General features: G+C 40.3%; 1 protein-coding gene across 1 annotated transcript in view; it reads left to right on the plus strand.

Annotated features, from left to right (window-relative positions):
• SYNE2 (spectrin repeat containing nuclear envelope protein 2) overlaps positions 1 to 21346 on the plus strand; it is a 189253-nt gene that overhangs the window by 134878 nt on the left and 33029 nt on the right. Inside the window, 14 exon segments of the mRNA XM_040557776.1 lie at positions 389 to 544; positions 2177 to 2326; positions 4677 to 4847; positions 6143 to 6276; positions 6600 to 6804; positions 9168 to 9347; positions 10017 to 10145; positions 10503 to 10657; positions 10998 to 11145; positions 12368 to 12462; positions 13830 to 14064; positions 15461 to 15655; positions 16402 to 16527; positions 18498 to 18653. Of these exon segments, the coding sequence (XP_040413710.1) occupies positions 389 to 544; positions 2177 to 2326; positions 4677 to 4847; positions 6143 to 6276; positions 6600 to 6804; positions 9168 to 9347; positions 10017 to 10145; positions 10503 to 10657; positions 10998 to 11145; positions 12368 to 12462; positions 13830 to 14064; positions 15461 to 15655; positions 16402 to 16527; positions 18498 to 18653 (2235 nt within the window).

Here is a 21346-nt window from a genome sequence, read left to right on the forward strand (position 1 = left end):
AAAGTTATCTTCTCTAACTGTTTTCAAGAAACTGCATTCTAGTATTTAGTGGATTCTCAGGGCTAAAACTGAAGATATGAGACTTAAGGTCCCTTGCTTATCAGTAACTTTGGCAGTGGGTTTTAGGGCAAATGAGATTTTCATACTCTGTATGAACGTGCCCAGGTAGACAAAGCCCCCAGCTTCTCACGTCCACAGGCTGCCAGCTCCAGATTCCACAATGCCTTATTCCCTTTCAAAACATTTATATTTTGAATACTTTTCATGTTTACATTCAAGGTATTATTTAGACAAAATACCATAATCTCAAATTTAGTAATGGAAGGGGGAACCCTGTTTCTTCCCACCTCTAGATTTAAGTAAGTTAAAATGTTTCTGTAACTTTCAGATACAAGACCTGGAACACCTTTTGGAAGATATTACTGAAAATGAGAACAAAGCACAGACTCTACGCAACTGGCTGGAAGCTCAGAGTGATCGACTGAGATCTTTACAAACCCCAGAAAGTCTGATCTCTGCACAGAACACATTAGATGATTGCAAGGTAAAGCATTATATGTTGGATATTATTGTACAAAACATATGTAACACTTTGCTGAATCCAGCCTAAAGAACTGCACAGATTTTAACAGAAAAAAATGTAAAGGAAGTTGCCGTTTCCTAGAAGAGTATTATGGTGTAACTTCAAAGCATGGTAAGTTTTGGCAATAAAGAGCTAGACCCACCAATGATGTGAATTGCCATTTTATGTTTTTTTCCTCCATTTGAAGACGCATCTACTGTTGTTTCATGGTGTTTGGAACATGCAGCAATATTATAGAACATGTTCTGAGATGCCTCCAAAAGAAATAGTTCTCTCAATTCAGCACAGCTATGGATAAAGCTATTGTTCCATTAGTTTGAAGAGCTCTGTGGTGGTTTTGTTGTAGGAACTGCACAGTCTCATTTGGTAAAGTAGTAACTGTCTATGCTCCAGCCCTAGAATGTAATCTCTGTGCACCAGCCTCAAGAATCTAGGTATACTTCGGTTTTGTTGAATTTTTCTAGGCACCAGCTCCCTCAAAATTAGAACAGGTGCAGCCAGCTAATAACTGGATCCTATTACTCTGGCAGTCTGCTATTTTCATTCAGTACAGTATTCCATTTCTGTTTTTTTACACTGAATATTTGTTCTTTCATTTCCATGGTTACATGTCTCTCTCTCATAGTAGGCTGCTATTATTCCCCGGAGTGTTCTGTTATACACTGAGTTACTCGTCTCTCTGAAGCACTCTGAAATGCACTAAGGGGTCAAAATGGAAGAAAGGCACAGGGTATCTTTGACTAAAATACCACCCTGCTCACAGCACGATACAGTGCTAAGATGCAGGTGGCTAAAATGTTTAATTACAATTTTTTGCTCAATAAAAATGAGATCAAAATTTGATTATGTTTTGGGGACAGTAGTTGGGGGGAAAAGGTCATAATTTAATGTGTTGTATTACAGGGAAATGCTATAGCCTGTAGTGTGTATGAGTATTTATTCATGTTGTGAAAAAGTCATTGATGAGCTTTACCCAGCGTGTCAAGACTAAGAATCTTGCTGACTGTGTTGAGGAAGTTATTCTCCCAAGCATTGATTTTAGTGGCTTCTCTCCCATGAGAGAGAGTCTCTGACTAAGCAGGCAAGCAGAGGATAACTTCCTAGAAGTTGTTAGGATGTTGGGTACTTTGCTCCTATTGCAATGTCAGTTGCAATATCTGCCTGGGTCTCCTGGAGCAGAGGAGGACCCAAATGCTAACCAACCTGAGGCAAAGTTCATCTGCATTAATGTAAAAACTTTCTGTGTCTAGAGAGGTACAGAGAGGCTGCATAGTGGCTGACGAATTAGCTCTTGCTGATTTCCTTCCCAGGCATGATGTCCTGTGCTTATGCTGACACTAAATGGACTGGTTCTAGCTCTAGCTGTAGTAGACTGCCTAAAGCAGCCGCCATCCTTTTATATTCCTGTAAAGAAGTCATTCTGAATCAGTGCTAAAATGGTGGTGGTTGGTGTTGTATGGCTGAAGAATTACACAGGGCTGGTTTTAAAGAAGGCATGTTTATCTAAACTCTTCACATAGAAGAGTTTTTCTATAGTCTCATTAAAAGATCTTATCTTCCTTTTTTTTTCTCTCTCTCTCTTTTTTCATTTAGGACCTAGAAAATCAGCTTGCAACTAAATCCAAAATGCTCGATGAGCTCAAACAGACTGTAGCCTTAAATGGAAGTGCAGAACAAACCCCAGAAGCTGCGCCTTTCAGGATAGCTGAGCTGTGTGAAATGAGGGACAACGTTGTCAGCCAGGTAAAGGGTTTGATTGCATTCAGATTTCCTCACATATGTATTCTTTCCACCAGTATTATTAATCTTCTTCATGAAATGGCAGGAGCTGGTGCCAAAAAATTTCTAAGTATTCTTGAACTTAACCTGCCTGAAAACTTCCTCTAAAGTCTCTGCCATGCCAAAAGTTAATCTGTTTCCAAGGATGAGAGAGAAAAAAAGTCCGCTTTCAAAGCAGTTTGAATGCAGGGGGAGAAAGGACAGACCTGCACCTGCAGTTTAAGAAAATAAAGAAATTGCATTGGTATTTTTCTGTTAAGTTAAAAATGGACATCTTAAGCTTTCTGACTCAATCTGCTTTTCGAAAAAATACTCTGGCCTTCTTCCTCTGGAGTATGCCAGTGGAAGCTGCCTACACCTCTGTCATTCTCACTGGAGCTTTTCTACCTCTCAACTACTCTTTCCTCTATAAACCTGGATGGCTTTCCATATCTCAAACCCTACGTAGTGCCCAGAGGCTTCAAGGAGAGTCAAGGCAGATTGTTTTTCCATGCAAACTGGCTCCCCGGCAGTCTGCATATATAGTTATATTAGCTTTATATTTGGAACTGATCTTTTCTATCTAGATATAATTGGCAGACACAGAAGGCATAATAATGACTACAGTTATGGATTTAAATTTGTAATAATAAATAGCCATATATTGGAGAGGATTATATGTGATCCAGTGATTGTGTTTGTAGTTAAGATTCCCTTACACTTTTTATTATGAACACTTTCCTTTTGCTCCTCAGAACTTTGTGAAACATGAGCCCTTTCGCTTGAACGCTTCCACACGAGGTGTCAGTCCAGGATGAGGTTACTCTTTGTTTTATGTTTAAACAGAGATGATGTGGCTGTTCCACAGCTAGAAAACGGAGAGATTTTTGTGTGTGCATATGATGAAAAAGGAAAGTTTTTCATTTTGTTGGAGAGCTGGGGTTTTGAATTTGTCAGGATTAAGCAGCCTAGTGTTTTTTTTCTAATTACAGTCACAATGTTAGTATTTTTGTGACTTAAGTATTGAAATTAGAAATTGCAGATTGTTCTTACAAACTAGTTGTCTGCATGTGTGATGAAACGCAGAGTGTAGCTTTCTTCCCATGGTTGACTGGCCTCAGCAGGAGCCAGGCTGTGACTTCAAATACAGGTCTAAGGAGGTGTGATACCTTGCTTGTACTGTCTGTAGGCTGATCTTGAGACTGTGAGTCTGTGGCCCAGAGACATTTCACGAGCATGATGTCTTTCCATCTTCTTTGTGTGGGCAGTAATTAGCTGCGGGCTACAAAATGCAATTAGAGTTTCCTCCCACCTCCATGATTCAAATGAGAATAAGGTTGATTAATCCATCTACTCCTGCGTGCCTGGAACTGTGATAGTAAGATACGATGATTAATGCAGTCTATTTAACACGCACTATGGTTTAGAACAGTCCTCATCTTCCATTGAGTGGATGCATAGTTAGAACTGAAATCTGGCATCTGACTGCCAGGTCCCATGGAAACATGCTTCTTTCCTTTCCTCGTTTGCATGTTTTTCTCAAAGCATCTGGTACTAGCATGACTGAAAGCAAATACTGAACTAGATGAATGTTTTGTCTAACCCAGGGCATGTGTTGTGTGCTTACCTGACACAGAAATGTAAAAATGACGAGTCACTCTGAAGAACTATGGTTTTGTACTTGTAATGTCTAGCAGTATGTGGCAAATGGAAAACTTGCTTGCCCCAATGCAGATTAAATGATTGTAATGATGAAAGAAACAAAGAGGATATCCCTCATTTTATTGTGTATGAAAATGCTATAGTTCCTAGATTGTAGTTCTGTTGGGCCTATATTTTTAAAGCACAATGGCATACATGGGGTGATAGCTCTGCGGAGTATTTTAGTAGCACCTCCTTCCATATAAAACGATTTCTGTTCAAATTTTGAGTAAATAAAAGTTGATTTGTGGATCAAACTGTCTGCTTCCTAAGAGTATGAAGGCTCTCAACTTCCTCCTACTTTAGGTTGATCTTGGCAGGAAAGAATAAGCAGTAGATTGTTTCGGTACTTCTTACTTTTTTTTGGGGGGGGCGGGGGTGCGCGGAATTGTGGATGACAGAAAAGTGCTACCTTGAAATCAGGTAAAATTTGTATTTCCAGCAAATTCTTTTACTTCTCTCTAAATACCGTTTACTGCTTGGTTTGAAGCCTGCACAATTCATTACCAAGTAGAAGAATACTTCAAGTTGTGAAATTCTTGTGGATTGTCACAAATGGAGCATTGAGCTGAGATTTAAGTCAGTTTAAAGGTGATTTATATGTGAGACAGTAACAAAAATGGTTTGTTTGCAGGTTGCACAGCTAAAGACCTCTATGCAGTCAATACTGGAACAGTGGAGAGTGTATGATGAAATTTATGCAGAAGTCAGCCTGATGATGACAAGATATTTGTACTGCATAGACCAGTGCAAACCTTCTGTGCTGTCATTGGAAGCTTTGAAAAAGCAGGTTAAAACTCTGCAGGTAAATCTGTTAAAGTTGTCTTAGTACTGTGCTTCCTTCTGTGTCTTTAAACAAACAAACAAAATTCACTGAAAAAGAACCACACGTTTTTCTCTCAAGGAAATTACTCTTTATTGTAGTGCCACTGAAGTTGGTGGAAATCTATTTATTTATTTATTTTTACCTCCAGAGGCAGAGGCCTATTTTTAGACTTCTAACTTTATTTAGCCCATAAGTTCACCTGTGGTGCAATTTAGGTACCAAGGTTTAAGAGAGAAGAACAGGTTACTCCTTACTGTGGTCTAGCAAAGCTTCCATTTTGGATTGCAAAGATCCCTTGATTTTTTTATTCAGTTTTGCACGTTCCAGAAGGCATCCCCATATGAAGCACTGGGTCCTAATGCTCCATTGTGCTGCAGAGTCCAGATGGGACATGTGCTCTCCTCCACTAGCTCTCTGACTAAAGTCTGTTTAGTCCTTGTCTTACCCACATGAACAGCAGGAAGTTTGGCTGAAAGTGCAGACGCAAAGGAAAAAGTAATGCAGTCATTGTGTTTGTTTACCTAAAGGTTACTCACCATTCACCAAGGAGGTAAAAGATGTTGGTTCTCGGCTCATTGGCCGAAAGGAAAATTGCCCCTTCACTTGCATTTCCCAAGGAAATGCCATGCCATCAGGCTGTAGCATAACCTGGAAGGAGATGCCCGTGCACCAATGCTGGGCCACAATGTGGAAATGAAAGGGATGTGGGAGAAAGTTGGACAAGGGACTATGTCTCTAGATTTGTGACTTGAATGCTGCCCTCAGTGTACTATTGTCCCAACCACTGTGCCAGCGATCGCTGGCACATTTTGCATTAAAGCATTTTTCCTCATATAAACAGTGCTGGGGGTCAGGACCCAGGACTGCACTTCCCAAAAACTGTAGCTTTGGTCAGGTGGGAACAGGTGCTGTCAAGCCAACTTTACTGCTAATAAAAATTTCCATGAAACAGCAGCCTAAAAGGAAGACATCTTGATTTCTAGTGAATTAGTTTTATAAATTCAAGTCGATGTGTTTTTTAACTGAGCTGTTTCCTCAAGAGCAACAAATGACCTGAGTTTAAAATAGGCTGCTTGAACAATTTTTTATTTTGGACCATGTCACCTCTCTTTTAATTTTTTAATTTTTAGGATGAGGTGTTAAGTTTTTCACAGACATTTTAGTCTGTGCTGCAAATGCGTATCATTATTGCTACCCTATCCCTTCCAATCTAAAGGGAAGGCTATGCTTAGGTCATTCGTCTCCACAACTAATTACAATAATCCATTTTGCAGTCTCTTCAAGATGAATTGGAGAACAGTGAAGAAAGTTGGGGCAAGTTCCAGGTAGCTGCCAGTAATCTGAAGAAGAACTGCTCCCCGTCCTTTGCAGACATTATTGACCAGAAGTGCACAGAGGCAAACACCAGGTACACTTGAGAAAAAGACCCCCAGTTATTAGTATTTAAAAAAGAGTTGCTCAGTAGGACTTGAATGTATGTCAGATTTTTAAATCTCTGTATCTCTGTTAGCAATACTTTGCTGTCTAAGAGTACCTGTGTCAAGACTAGCTGATGCTACTGCTTGTTTTGTGATGGATCACAGAGCACAAAATGGTGCTGTCAGCTGGCTTTCAGTAACATGACTTTGAATGCAAGGAAACTCCCCCAGGAACCTTACACCAGATCACATTCTGATCCATGAAGGGAATCTACAAGGAAAATACTCTTATTACAATTTGATATGTTGGCAGGTGGAGCTCAGTAAATGAAGACATCACAGATCAACTGCGGACAGCGCAAGTGACCCTGCAGCTCTGGGAGCCCTTTGATATTTTATGTACTGAGGCTGCAGCCAAGTTACAACAGCACGAGGAGCAGTGCACTCAGCTCTTGGATGCTCACATGCCTGAGGATAATCTGGTAGAAACCCTGAAGCTGAGGATACAGGATATAAAGGTGCATGAATGTTTCTGCTGCCTTATACAAGCCAGTATGTATTTACAGAAGCAAACAAACAACCACAACAAAAACAACAAATCAAAAGAACACCTTCTTCTTTTTCCCCTGCCCACCCTGACCCCTCCAAAGTCCACTCAATGGAAAACCTAAAATCTGACTTTTTTCCATTAACAGACACCTTTGTGTTTCCTTTAAATACTTTGACCAGATTCTGAGGCCAAACCAAACTACAGTGTTAGCATAGGATGAGAAGAGAGCAAAGGGGAGCAATAATATTACCATCTTAGTCCCTTTTTGCTTTACGAAGAATCATTCCTATGTTAGAAAGTATCATTAAACCAAAAATTATTTAAATCTATGGGGCGCTGCTTGTGAGGAGAGATGACATCCATTAGAACAATATCTGACAAAAAAGACCAGTTTTCCAGCGCATAGGACCATCCTGAGGTCTTCTACAGACTTCTTTAAATTGTTTTTATTTGATTTTGGTCCTTTTTTTGACCTGGTCAGATAAGTGCAGAGACTTCTGAGCTCATTAGATCCTTCCAGACAGTTCTGACTTTAGGTAAATGAGAACTCATGCTGAGACCAGAGGGTACATTTGTCTCTCTTAGGTAGGAAAGCTGTCGTTAGATTCTGACATTTTTGGTTTCTTCAGACTGCAATAAAGAAATACAATAATCCTTATTTCAGGACAGAGCAATGATTCATCGTGCTTTATGAATCTCTAGCCACATATTGGAAGAAATCCAAAGTATCCCATTTTGCATGTGGCCAATTAAAAAAATATACGTTATGGGAAATAGAACGTGTATAGTTCTTTCTGTATCAGAAACAACTAACAGCAGCAAAACTTAGACCAGAACTTCTTTCAACTTTCTTCTGATCTATGAATGGCTGTGACACAAATTTGTAAACATGTCAGTAAAGAGGCATCACAATTTCTGGACTTTTTTGAAAGAGTTTTGCAGCTACTAAGCATGGCATCACCACTACTATGCCATTAGCACCGTAGATCCTGTCCTACTATGGTAGGACACGCATGGATAGGACACACAATTTATTATATTTTTGAAAGTGGTGGGTTGGAAGAATGGGGAACAGTGATGTGGTGTACCTTACATGTATTTGAAAGTACATGTGCATTTTAAATATTATTTAAATAAATATGTTTTAAAATCTCTAATCTTTTCCTATAGTATAAATTAGGAAAGATGGTTTTATTGAACTTGTCACCACAATGAATACAGATAAAGTTCAATATACAATGTAAGAAGTCAAAATGGGTTTTCTTACGTGAGAAGTGGTAGACATGAGAAAACATCCTCAAGTTGCACCAGGGGAGGTTTAAATTAGATGTCAGGAATAATTTCTTCATGGAAAGGGTGGTTAGGCATTGGACCAGGCTGCCAGGGAAGTGGTGGAGTCGCCATTCCTAGAAATATTTAAGAGATGTGTAGTTGTAGTTCTTTGGGACATAGTTTAGTGGTGGACTTGGTAGTGTTGAGTGATGGTTGGACTTGATGATCTTAAGCATCTTTTCCAACCTAAATAATTCTATGATTCTACGATTTGCTAAATTGCCAAAGCAGTAGTTTACAGAGTGATCGATTCCAAAGGCAAGGGTCAGGAACTAAGAGCCAGTTTGGTCTTTAGGGAAGCATGTCTGCTCTTTGCTATCAACCAGAAACCTTTGTTTGTTACTCACAGAAAAGACAATATACAGTGACAAAATCTAGGGTGAGTCATGACTAAAAGTAAATGACAGTTGTAAAAATCAGTAGATTTCAAGATGCCATCTTGCCCCTCTTTGTCCAAGTCAAAAGAAATAATGAAGCACATTGAACAAGTATAAAATGGTTTGTTTTTCTTTTTTTTCCCTTGTATTGCCTTTAGAATTTAATCTCATAGCGTCACTTCTGTAGTACAAATAAAAACATAGTCCTTAGTCACTAAGGGATCTCAGGTACTGATATGTTCTTACCATAATACCATTTCTCATCTACAGCACGGGCCAGTTTCTTCATCTGCTAGTGTAAATCAAGTCTGTAGAAAGGGATATTCTAATTTCTCTCCCTAATCTCTTCTGTAGCAGTAATAAAGCCCACTGCCTGAAGTCACTGGTGTTCTGTTGAACTTCGAACTGTGCCTTTCCCAGCACTAGAGTCAATGGACCCAATTCCCTTTATCCTCTGAGTAAAACACTGAAGCTTTTACCATAGCTGAATTTGGCTCGCAGAGGAGATCAACAAAAAGAGCTTAGTTACAGCAACAAAAGATGCTAAATGAAAGTGGCACATGAATGAAGATCTGATTCATTTGCTGACTTTTTTTTTTTTTATTTCTCCTTCTCTCATCAGAATTTACAGCATGGCCTTCAAAACATAGTGGGATGCCGTTCCCAGGTTTCAGAGTTGGCTGATCAGATAAAACAGCAAGCTGGGACAGCTGCACAAACTGTTCTGCTGGAGAAGCTGCAACCGCTCCAGAGAGCATCCTATTTGGAAAAGATGTTGCAGAGGAAGTTAGATGAATTTGAGGTATTGTTATGAATAGTGAATTAGCTGTCAATGTGAGATAACGTCTTCACTAGAGCCCTGTAGTTCTTGAATTGAAATGAAATTTCAATAAAATAAAATTTGATGGTATGGTCAACCATGTAAAGAAAATAATACATGAAGCCAAAAGGACAGGTGAACACGAGTTTCACCCTTCCTACCTGCCTAACTTCAGGCAGTTGCTGTAACAAGCCCTTGTAAGTGGACCTATTACAGCCAAGCAGTATGATATCCTTATATGATTACTTTTTTTATTATGAGCTTTGAAGTATGTTATAAACTTTCTCATGTATGCTTTGGAACAAACCCAAGGGCTTCAGTTTGCTTTGATAAGAATGAACACAATGTATCTAAAACCAACCCAAATCTACAAAAAAAGGTATCTCAGATGCCCACATTTCTTACATTCATATATCTATGAATCTCTCAAGATTTAGAGATTCTGCTTCTTGATATCTGCTTTGGCTTAAATGTTGCCCTTGTCCAGTACAAACAGTGAAAAAGTTCATTAAGTAATTTACAAATACATTGGAATTTGGATTTAACATTTGTTTGTTTTCCTGAGGTTATTATTTATTGCTCCTTTTTCTATAGTAAATATGTAGATTAAACTGACTCATAATTAATGTAAATATGCAATATTTGTCCTAGTTCAATCTTTTACAACTGGAGGATTTTAAGAACTGTCTTGAAACTCTGGAGGGTCATGTTAAGAACTGCACAGATGCCTTTGATAGCCTCCATCTAGAGGCAGAAACAGACAACTCAGAACTGGTCATGGTATGTTCAGTTTCCTAAGTACTCAGGAGTTAGCTATCCATAGAATTTAAGTACATAAAAAACTCTAGATGTGCATTGCAGGCCAAACAGACTGCATGAGGGGGAGGAAAATCACATGGATTTGGGGTTGATGGGAGATACTTTTCCTCAGCTTTGTTCTGCAGCTACCTAGTCACCCTAAATGTAGGGTACAAAGTGAATCTGCAAATACCAGCTCTTGAGTATCTGTTCAATACTGTTGGAAAAGGGGGCCCCCTGTAAGGGAACTGTAACTTTTTTATTCCCTTTGTTAACATAGAAATGTTGTTTCTTTGGGTTAGCATTTTGGTTGCAATTAATTTACCTTTTTACTTCCAGAATCATACACTGGAGCTTGCTGCCATTTCTCCAAGCATAGAGAGTTTGAATGAAGCAAGCATTAAGCTGCCCCTCAGTGACTTCACCCTAAAGAAAATGCAGAGCTTGACTCGGCAGTGGAGTCAGAAAACAGCAACTGCTCTGGAACTCTGCAGGTCTGAATTGTAAACAAAAAATCACTACAAAACGTTTCCTTTCCTGTGAGGAAAAAATGAAAATCAAATTAAAGCATGGGAAGTATTTCAAGCTGTTCACAGCTTTTTCAGGGACTTTTCAAGTTGGATTTCTGCCATTCCAGTTTTCTCCAGAGTATTTAGTGGATAGTTCTATTCCACGTCATTTGAAATGCCATAGGTGAAGAAGGTAGCAAAATGCCAAGCAAAACCCTACTGTTTAACTATTGTATTACTAACTACCACATTAGACTATATGCAAACATATGAACAAAAACAACCACCAGCCAAATAGTTTCTGATGGTTTCTTTTGTTTTACAGTATGCATGAGGGAACTCAAAATGACGAAAAGAAATTCTTTCAGAAATGTGAAAACTGGATAAAATTCCTAGAAAAAATGAAAGAGGCCTTGAAGACAAATATTCCAGGACGGTTTGAAGAACTGCAGGAGCAACAGAGAGTATATGAGGTAAAGCGGTAAAGCTAGCTCTAAAAATTGAAATATCTTAAATGGGATGGGAAATAGCTTAAATGGTGATGGGAAATCCTTAGAAGATACTATTCCCTTTGAAATCAGATCTGGGCAGAGTTTTACGGAGCATTTCATTCTTTTGAAATGTGGCCTTGTACTTATTCAGAGAAAGACTCTGAAATTTGAAAATCATTTTCCAAAATGAAAGGATCGCTTTCTGTATGGATCAAGCCTTCAGGAGTGTATCCTCAAGTGTTGCATTGTGGAAGTCCAACACTTCTCCAATCCTTAGGTTAGTTGCCTGTGTGCCTGTCCCACAGTGCAGACACCTGTTGTCAATGGCAACTTGCTTAGGCAGTTTACTGGCGGTCTGGCAGGAACCTCACCAGTTTCTGGAAGGACTACATTTAAAAGAAAACATTTTCACAGAATATTTATTTTTTGACCAGCTGGTAGATTTGTGCAGAAAATCTGTTTCACTGGCATTTTTCCAAGCACTTGCTATTGTTATTGAGAGAGAGTGCTTCACACGTGTATGGCTGCCCATTCAGAGGGGATGGGTACATTGCATACTAGCAATAGCATGTGGATGCAATTCTAAGTAAAGTGTCCTACAGGCTTCGTCCTAGTGCAAGGAAGATGGAAAAGCAGCCAAAATAGAGGTAAAAAAAGTCATGTAAATGCTTAACATCACGAATTCTTAGGGTGAGCTTTTTGCTACTGCAGTGGACCAGAGCTTCACAACACCATAAGTACTGCTGCTAATTCCACTGGATGTTAAGGCTCTGCATGTTAATGACATTCACTAGGATCCATAGAAAGTTATGTGCTCTCTTACTTATACTTCTCCAAAGCAATTCAGTCATTGAAATACAATTAGTTATAAAACAAGCGTGGTAAAGAGTAAATACAGCTTTATAGTAGCTTTTTTATACCTTTCCGGTGGGTTTCTGTCTAGACTGCATTTCTCATGAACAAGTCCAACAAACTTAAGGCTTCAAACTAACTGTAACATATAGCTTCTGTTGGGTTCGGTTACCCAAAAAGTAAAAAGAAAGTGTGGAATCTTTTAGGATGCATTGGATGATAGCACTTGAAAATAATTGAGTTTACAGCATTTAAAATTATAGGTTTTGTCACTCTAGAGGAGCAGAACCAGCTTTCACAGCAAAGGTTATTCAATGAATAGTTAAAACTGTTGTTCTCATGGTATTTTCAGATGCTGCAAACTGAGATTTCCATAAATCAGCAGACATTTAATTCTATCATAGCAAAAGTTCTACTCTTCTTGGAATCTGGAGAAGCAGAAAAAAGGTATTCCACATGTTTTGCTCCCTAAGATCTTACTAATTCAGTAAATAGGCTGTCTTCCTTGGAGTCGGTATTGAACATTTGCTCTCTAGAGAATGCAAACCCAAATTCCTGACCAGATTTGCTCTTTAAATTACCCCCTGGCACATTTTGCAAAAGTGTGAGGAGGTGCAAAGAGAAAGAAACACAGGTGCTCAAACTCCATTTTGGATAGTAACTGGATGTTCTGCCAAAAAAAAATAATTGGTCCTGGCCACGAGGCTTCCTTGTATGCTGCTTCCCTGCATTTGCTGAAACAGCGTGGTTGAAAATCCACCATCTTGCAGGAGAATAATGAGGATGCTGCATATAAAGGTCCCTTTTTCTCTTCCCAGACCTCTCCACTTTTTGAAGTGCAGAGGTGTGAGACTCTATTTACATTGCCGCTAGCTCAAATGACAGTGCATTAAGTCATTGGCCATACAATCCAAAACATGAGAGCTAAACCTGTTTTTTATTATTATGATCTTATACTTTTCTCTTAATCAATGTAGAGTAAGAAGAGGCATATAATGTTTGTGAGCAGAGCTACAACTGCCTCAGGCATTTCTGCTGTGAAGACATTACTCCTCTCTGCTAGAGCTTGCTGCTTCCACAGAGTTGGCAGGACAAAACTGCCCTCACCTCAGCCACTTCAGTGTAAAGTCCATAGCTTGGCTTAAAGATGCCAGGGAAGGTAGGGCTAAACTAAGCAAAGCTGCTAGATTTTTTGTTGAAGCTAACCCCACAAACACATCTGTTTGTATAAGAGCTAATCTGGGAGCCATGGCCTCCTGCAGAGAAGCAGAAGGGATAGTTGGGGGGCTGTCTTAACCATTCCATCCAGATCTGATGGATCATCTAAACATGTTGTAGGAGAAGCAAAAAAAGTGCTCAAATGGGTTCAGTAACAACACAGAGCCCTTTCACTTTGCAGTTATGTCCTACTGCTGTAGGATACAGTGATGGTTGAACTTCCCATTACAGCCTGTTAAAAGTACAAATCAATTTTTGCAATGTAATGAGAGATCTTGTCACACTTCTTGTTCTTTGGATAAGTGTTTAGTACATATTGTTTCTGTGATTTCTGTACTGCGTATGTTGCTATACCACAATAGCAAGAATGACTTGCATTGTCAATTTTTGCGTCATGTAAAATTTTTGCTTTGCTTAAAAGATGGAATGCATAGAGCAGAGCTGAGCTGATGGATGCATAGCACCTTTTGCTTAGTTGGGTATTATAATTGGAATTTTACAATATTGCAAATGTAAATCCATCACGGTTACTGGAAAACACAGCCAAAGTATTTTAAGGTCAAAGTAGTTTAACACTTATCACCTGTTGTCTTCAGGACAGAGTTCATTTCCAAGCTCACACTGCTGAAAGAGCAGTGGCAGAATGTTATCCGGTTGGTTCAGCAGAGGAAGAAAGATATCGATGGACTTGTGAGCCAGTGGCAGATCTTCAGGAGTTCCCTGCAGAGTCTCAGCAGATTCCTTGCTGATACAAACAGCTTCCTCCTAGCTGTGAAGAGCCAGGACTGCTATAGCCTTTACCACCTCAGAAACCTAATTCAGGATTTCAAGGTACTGTCTCTCTTTCTGATAAATCTAAAATCTGTATTTTTTTCTCAGATAGAATTAACTTCTGTCTGTAAGGGAAAAAGCTTTAAAATCACCTCTTTTTTGAAGGGAAAACCAATTGCTGTCTTTTTTCTTAAAGCTAAGCATGGATGAGAAAACAGTGACATTGTGAAAGGCTCATTATACTAACAAACTTCATGATAAATGTTGTAATTGGTATGCTTTAAAAATATTGATATGAACATGGAAATCCAGGATATCCGGAAGATTAGACATGGTCAGCAGGTATCCTGTAGGTGTGCATGCATCTTGCTGACGTGGGTCCTGAATGCAGGCCTTGCAGCTTTCCTGAAGGAAGCAGGTGCATATGTGGCAAGACAGGCCAAAGGGGTCCCACACGTGCATGGATGGACAGGAGGTGCCAGGAGCAGAACATAGAGCACTTGCAAGCGGGTCTGTCCTTGGAACCACCACTCCAGGATGCACAGATCCAGGAAGCAGTTCTTCAGGGCAGCTTGTTATGCATTTTATGTACAGTGGAAAATATATTTCCCTTTGTTTTCGGTGTCTTGGTTTACCATTTAATTATGCACCTCCTTCTTTTATAAGAAAATAAAAACTAGTAGTGAATTTGGTGGTTGCTTAAGGCAACCTAAAACCTTTCCAAATGTATTATTAAACTCCTCTATTTGTACTGTCCAAGGTTTATCACGTTTCCACACACCTAATCTTGATGAATTAACACATTGCCAGTATTCCATTTGGTGCTAGCACTATTTATTTCTGTATTTTTTCCTACTGTGTAAAGATTATTTTCAGTAGATTTTACAAGTTAATACCCATGCATTTCCTTAGTGAGAAAAGCCAGAATGTCTTCTCCCTCCTACTCCAAATTGCCTTTCCCTCCCGCTGTTGCTTTACAGAAAGAAACAATGCTCATTATCTGCTCCTGTTATAGATTAATTTGTGTTGTAGGTAAATTAAAATTGATGCCTTACTTGGAGTACGTCATGACTAACAAGGCTGTTGTTTCTCAAAAAATTGTTTTAGTTATTGATGCTAGAGGTGCTAATATAATGCTAATAGAATTAATTTTTTTTTATTCTTAATAACTCATACAACTAAAATTTCATCTTTTATTAACTGCTGTAGTTTCACTGTATAGATTCAGTCTGTAAAAAAATGTTGTAGAATTTTGTAGATCAGATTCTGATTTTTCTGAAATTAGAAAAGCAGATAGGAGAAGATCTGTATTTACTCTTTTATAAATGTGAACAAAGTATTGCCTTGTAATTTTTTGCGAGTCTTTGAGTCTTCACGTATTCTCAGGTGAAATGCCAGAAGTGTTTCTAAAGCTTGCTAAGAACGGCTTGTAAACTTTTTTTTCTTCCTTTTAAAGAGTAAGGCAGTGATTCTTCAGAGGTGGCAAGGCATGTACTCCTCAGTCATTGATGTTGGGGAGAAGTTGCGCATTGACTCCGATCCTGAGACCAGCGCTGTTATACAGGAGGAGCTCAGCCAGTTACAGCAGGACTGGGGGGACACCCAGGTCCAGCTGGAGAAGATGAAAATGAAGCTCAGCAGCGTCCTGCAGGTAGACAATGCCCTCCCCAGGGAGGAGCAGCACCCATGTTTCTCTCAAGAGCTTCTCTGTCCCACCATCCCCAGGGCTGAGCTCTGTAGCAGCACAGCAAGCACTGAGCTGCTGCTCACTGCAGAGGGTTTCTGAGGCAAGCACCTGTCATGTGCCATCAGGGCTTGTGGGAAGCTAAAAGTATGGTTCCCACTCTCCAAAAGCAAATGAGGTTGACATCTATTTGTTTCTGTGATAGAAGTTTCCACTTTGATTGCTTTCGTGCTCCCCACGGCCTGAACTGAACAGACCTCTTGCTTTGAGGTACGAAGCCTGAGCTGATATTTAGCCCTAGATGGAGTTAGCATGACACATTGCTCCTCCTCTAAACAAAAGGATAGATGATATTTATTTCCTTAGAGCAATACATTTCTTTCTATGGCTAGACAGCATATAAGTATGTCTTAAAATTGAATACCATCAATTGATAGGATCCCCAGCCTCAAATTTATGCTAAAAATCTCTCTCATGTTGGACATAACAAAATACTTTGTAAGGCAAACCATAAATATAACAGAGGGTGCAAGGTGTTTTTTTGTAAATCCATGCACAGAATTCTTGTGGATCATGATATGTATCAAAAAGAAAATCCAAATAACCATTATTTACTTCAGTGTGTTGAAGATGCTATTCACCTATCCATATAATACAGTATGTCATGATAAAGTATCTTAACCTTTTGTAACTTTTTGGGTCTCCTTGAGCAGAGTTGGAACTGCTGTGAAAAGCAAACGAAGGAATTAGAAAGCAGGCTGCGAGAGCTGAAGGATGAAATAAAAGATCCACTTCCAGTTGAAAATGAAGAACTCTACAAAGCTAAGGAACACATGAAGGTATTGAACAGGCATATTGGATTTATATAGATGTAGTCTTTGCACAGCACCTGATCCCTGTAAAGTAAATTTTCCATCTTAGCTGCTCTTTCAGTGCCACTGAATTTCTCTCCTTTATACCATCCTGATTGCTGCCAATCTGCAAAGTCCATCTGACCAATCTGCATGTATGAGGAAGATCATTGCTCTGAAAAAAATATTGTTTTAGTACTTTTTCCTCCTTCTGCTACGTTTCCACCATCTGAATTTATAAAATAAGCTGTTCCTCAAACAAGATGTTAAAACTCCCTGGTCCCAGCTCAAGTCGGCTGCCATCCTAATGGCTGAATATTCCTTTTTGTTTTCCAATTCATTTTGGACAGGGAGCTCCTCAGGCAAGAGACCTTGTAAGTCTGCAAAGCACTATGCACACCTGTGGGATCCAAGAATAATTAAAGAGAAAGAAAATTAGAGTAAGGGAGTGGCAAAAGCCCTTGCAGCGCATAGTACACCGTGAAAATTAAATGGCAAGGAAAGCATTTCCAAGGGATAGGAGACATTATGTCTGGACTGGTCAGTCTTTCATCATTCTTTCATGAAGTGAATTGTTGACCTGTGTAGTGGGAACAAATAAGCTTATTAATGAGCCAAGGCTTTGTACTCATTATCAGCTGTCTGAAATCTTCATTGTGAGTGCAGGCTGCATTTCCCACAGCAGCAGTCTTGTTGTAGTCCTGAACTATTTGTGAAATGACAGCAGACAGCTCCTGCCTCCTACTCCAGCAAGAGAAATTCGGCCACAGAGGCATCAGGGTGAGACAGTACCAGTGCAGCTGCTCCTCTTAGATATCACGATAGAATAAAATACAGGACCAAAATGGTATGAGGGAGAAAGTACCTTTCCCCTCTCTGCATTTCCATGTTTTATGGAATGAACTTGTTTTTCTTTCAGGGCTAGACCTTATGTGAGGCTAGCAAAATCCCATCAAATTCTGGCATTGGCTTCATTAATGCAGGGATTCAACACTTCTCAAGATAAATAAATGCATGTATGCACATCTGTAAGCAGTAATTTCTTGTGAACTCATGTAAATGTTTCAGTCTCAATTTTTTATTTCCCCCAATATTGAAGCAGATCAGAAATTGTTTTTAGGATTTAGATAAGAGACTGGATCAAAAGACCTGTGAAAATACTCACATGGCTTAGACCCAGCACAGTTCTCCTGATGCAAACACTCACACTTTTTTCCTTTACAATGAGATAAATTGGATTCTATGTAAGAGCTCTTCATGTTAGAGGAGCCAGTGACAGCGACTACCTTGCAAAAAGGTACCTAATGCCTCATGGAATATGCCGTTTCCCAGCTGCATGCAGTGGTGTCTCTTTCAGGAGACAATTTTTGCACTGACTGGGAAAGTGCATAACCCTGCTATAAAGGGAAAGGGGAGCTGGGGGAAGGAAGCAGAAGAGAGAAAGTGTGTTTTTGTAAATGAGCAATTAAAGCTCCGGATTTCTGAGAAATCTGATGAAGTGGCTGTGAAGTCATTCATTAGCAAAGGGGACCAAATTTATTTTCTTAGCATTTAAATAAATAACCTGAAACCGGAACAAATGCAGGTAGAAGCAGCATGGACAAAAAAAAAAAAAAAAAAAAGTGGTCACATTTCTTCTTGGATGTGAAACCCCAAACACTGTCCTGAAACATGGGGAGCTGCTGGGGTCAAGCAGCACTTGGGCACTTCTGAGCACAGCAGAGGCTGCTGCTGCAGCAATTTAGCAGCAGCAGCTCTGCCCTGGGCTACAGTGGGCTCTGAGTCAGGCCCGGAGCCAAACACATGGGGACCCCGTCCAGTCCAGGCAGAGAGTGCTGCACGAGCATTGCACATTCCCCTCCTCTCCTCCCCCACAGGCCAGGCAGGGGATTAGCGAGCAGGTTTGGAAACCAGAGGAGCTTAGTGCCAAGGCTTGTTCTGGGTGTGTTTCCATGCAGGAGCTGGAGCAGTCGCTGGCGGACTGGGCCCACAATATGAAGGAGCTGCGGGCCATGAAGGTGGAGCTGGCACACTGCATCCTCACCGAGGACATGATGGTGCTCAAGGAACAAGTTGAACACTTGCACAGACAGTGGGAAGAACTCTGCTTACGAGTAAGTTTTCTGGGTACTCTGGGCTTTTATAGCAAGGTATTCAGAGGGCCTGGATGTAAACAGGGAGTAGACTAGCAAATGGGATCTCTTCTGGGGTTGGCTCACTTTTGCAGTATTGGGTTGGGATGGGGCTTCTCCTGGCACAGCTGACCAGGGCTGAATTTTACCCTTTGTTTCCTAGTCACAGTGCTGTGATTTTTTTAATTTTTTTTTTTGCAAAGTCTTTGTAACTAGTAAGTGCCTGAAATGCATGGAGCCCAAATGCAGCTGTTTACTGGAATAGGTGGCTTTGTTCCGGGCTGCCAAAGGGACAGGGGCTGGGGGGAGGGAGACAGAGATAAACACAGGAATTGCCTGAGGGGGTGAGACAGGGAAAGGAAGGGGAGGTCTCTGCAATCTGATGTGAAAGAATGCCAGAAGAGTTGATAAAGGAAACTTAAATGTGTTTAAATGCTTACTTCTTGGGTTTAAACACGTTAAGAACTGGCTTGTCTTTTCTGTTGCAGTAAAAGACTGAAACATTTGCATTCTTTGTGGCTTGTTTTTATTACACTTAATTTAGTGCTCCATGTAAAATTGCTGGGGAGAATTTACCAGCAAAGTCACATGAACTTGATTCATTAGGTTATTAGGCACTTTGAATGTGTGTTTACTTTGCCCTGTTATCAGGATTGGAAGCAAAATACTTCAGGGTCTTAAGTTGCTCTGGATGGCTCTACATGTCAGCAAGCCAAATTCTTGCCTCTCGTTACTCACAACTCCATAGCTTTATTTCACAGTTTACAAAGAAGTATTGAAGCAAGTTAGACCCAGCATTTCATGTCCAGCCCTTACTCAGGCAAAGGTGAAGCAAGGCTGGTGGGAATACAGCCACAGTAAGGAATGAACAACTACACTTATTTCACAAACTTTGGTGTGATGAAATAGTTATTTGGGTTTCTTTTTGGCCTTGTAATGAGAAAGAAGAATTTAGACTCTTTGCTTTAAACTAGACAGTTAATCTACAACCAGCGTTTTCTCTGGTATTGTTTCTGAGCTCTGAAAATAATGCCAGACACTCACCCCCTCCCAAGAAGTATAGGCTGTTAGTTTTAAATTGTAATGCCTGAGCCATTTTCCTAATGGAAATCTGTAGTTAAGCTTATAAATGAGATAACTTTTTTTTTCTTTTTCTTTTTTTTTTTTTCTTTTTCTGAACTGCAAATGCCTGCTGTTTGGTGAACAGCCCTGAAAACTGAGCTACCTCAGCTGTACCCAACAACAGCCTATCCTTCTGGATGTAGTAATTTCAGTTCAGATTCAAAATTTCTGCTTGGATTTCCTGAGGGAACAATGTTTTGGCCAGTCTATCTTGGAGGGAAGAAAGGGGTGACATAAATATTACTCAAGTTTTAGATACATGGAAATCTATAGTGGGAGGAAATCTATTCAGTGCTGCAGCAGAGAGACATGCTGAAATGTTTGCACAGCTCTAAGGAGCCTCTGGAGAGCCTGCATCGATGCTCAGCACTGGACATGAGTGTAAGAGAGCAGACTTTATGGGTCCTGCTGCTAGCACAACTGCTTTGTTTTGGCTATCAAATTAAAGGAGTCAAGATGTATTGTGTGAAAACAATCTGCAGTATAAATGGAAAGATGTGAAAGCCTTTAAGTGCTGCTAGACGGGACTGCAGCTGTCACGGCCATGGGAGCAGGGCAGCCAGATGCCTGGGCTGGGACACAAACACGGTTAATGAGCAGATGCACTCAAGGGATTAGTGTTTACATAGCTGCCCTTGCAAGGTACATGTAGGTCAAAGACTTAACTGTTCATATGGGTGAGTATCCTGTCCTAGCGAACCGCTAGCATATGGGACGGATCCCTGATATACTTTTAGCCTCCCTTGGGAATGCCCAGAGAGCTCCTGCGTCGCATCGTGGATGCAAAACTGGAGCTGGTACCGGCACAGCTGGTCTCAGGAGAAAGTGCTCAAAGCAAGGCATGGCTTGAAGGGCTCACGCTCCTAGAAGCTTGTCTGGGACTTTTTGACTCATTCCTGTTTTACCCCCAATCTGTATTGGTTCACCAACCAAAAGGTGTTTTCTGCTTTGAAGATCCTGCATTGCCTCAGGCTTAGCAAGCAAAAACAGAGTTGGGGTCATTTCAGGCTTTAGCGATGGTTGTGCTGACATGCATAGTCTCTTCTATTAATGAAGTTAACTAACCTCCACACACAGGGGATGCTGCAACTCATGGAGGAAAGATGAGATTTCCCTTCATACCTCTGAGGCTGAGGATACAAGTGGACGCCCCAGAAGCAGAGGCACTCTTAGGGCTTAGGGGGACTTTCTTAGGTACCTGGGGTCTCCAGGAGACTTTTTCCAAATACGAACTTTGGAGACTGTTTCCCTGCCCCCCCCCCAAGACAGTGCCCTCATCTCTTTACTGAGTTCAGCATGAAAGACTTAGTAATCTGATTCACTTCCCCATCCCTCCTTAAAAATAAAAGTCAGAATTGAAAGGACAAGAGCAATATGATGGGAGATGACTTGGTGCCTCGCATTTCGATCCCAGTGTTAGTTGGAGCTGGTCTTTAGTGCTTCTGCACTAAACACTTAAACTTCACTCTGAGGTACAAAATAGTGCTAGAGATTAGACTAAGAGAATCAGTAACAGCATTTTCAGGAGTCGTATATTGTATAAGGTGCACATT

The sequence above is a fragment of the Cygnus olor genome, chromosome 5, assembly GCF_009769625.2.
Source record: "Cygnus olor isolate bCygOlo1 chromosome 5, bCygOlo1.pri.v2, whole genome shotgun sequence".
Taxonomy (NCBI): domain Eukaryota; kingdom Metazoa; phylum Chordata; class Aves; order Anseriformes; family Anatidae; genus Cygnus; species Cygnus olor.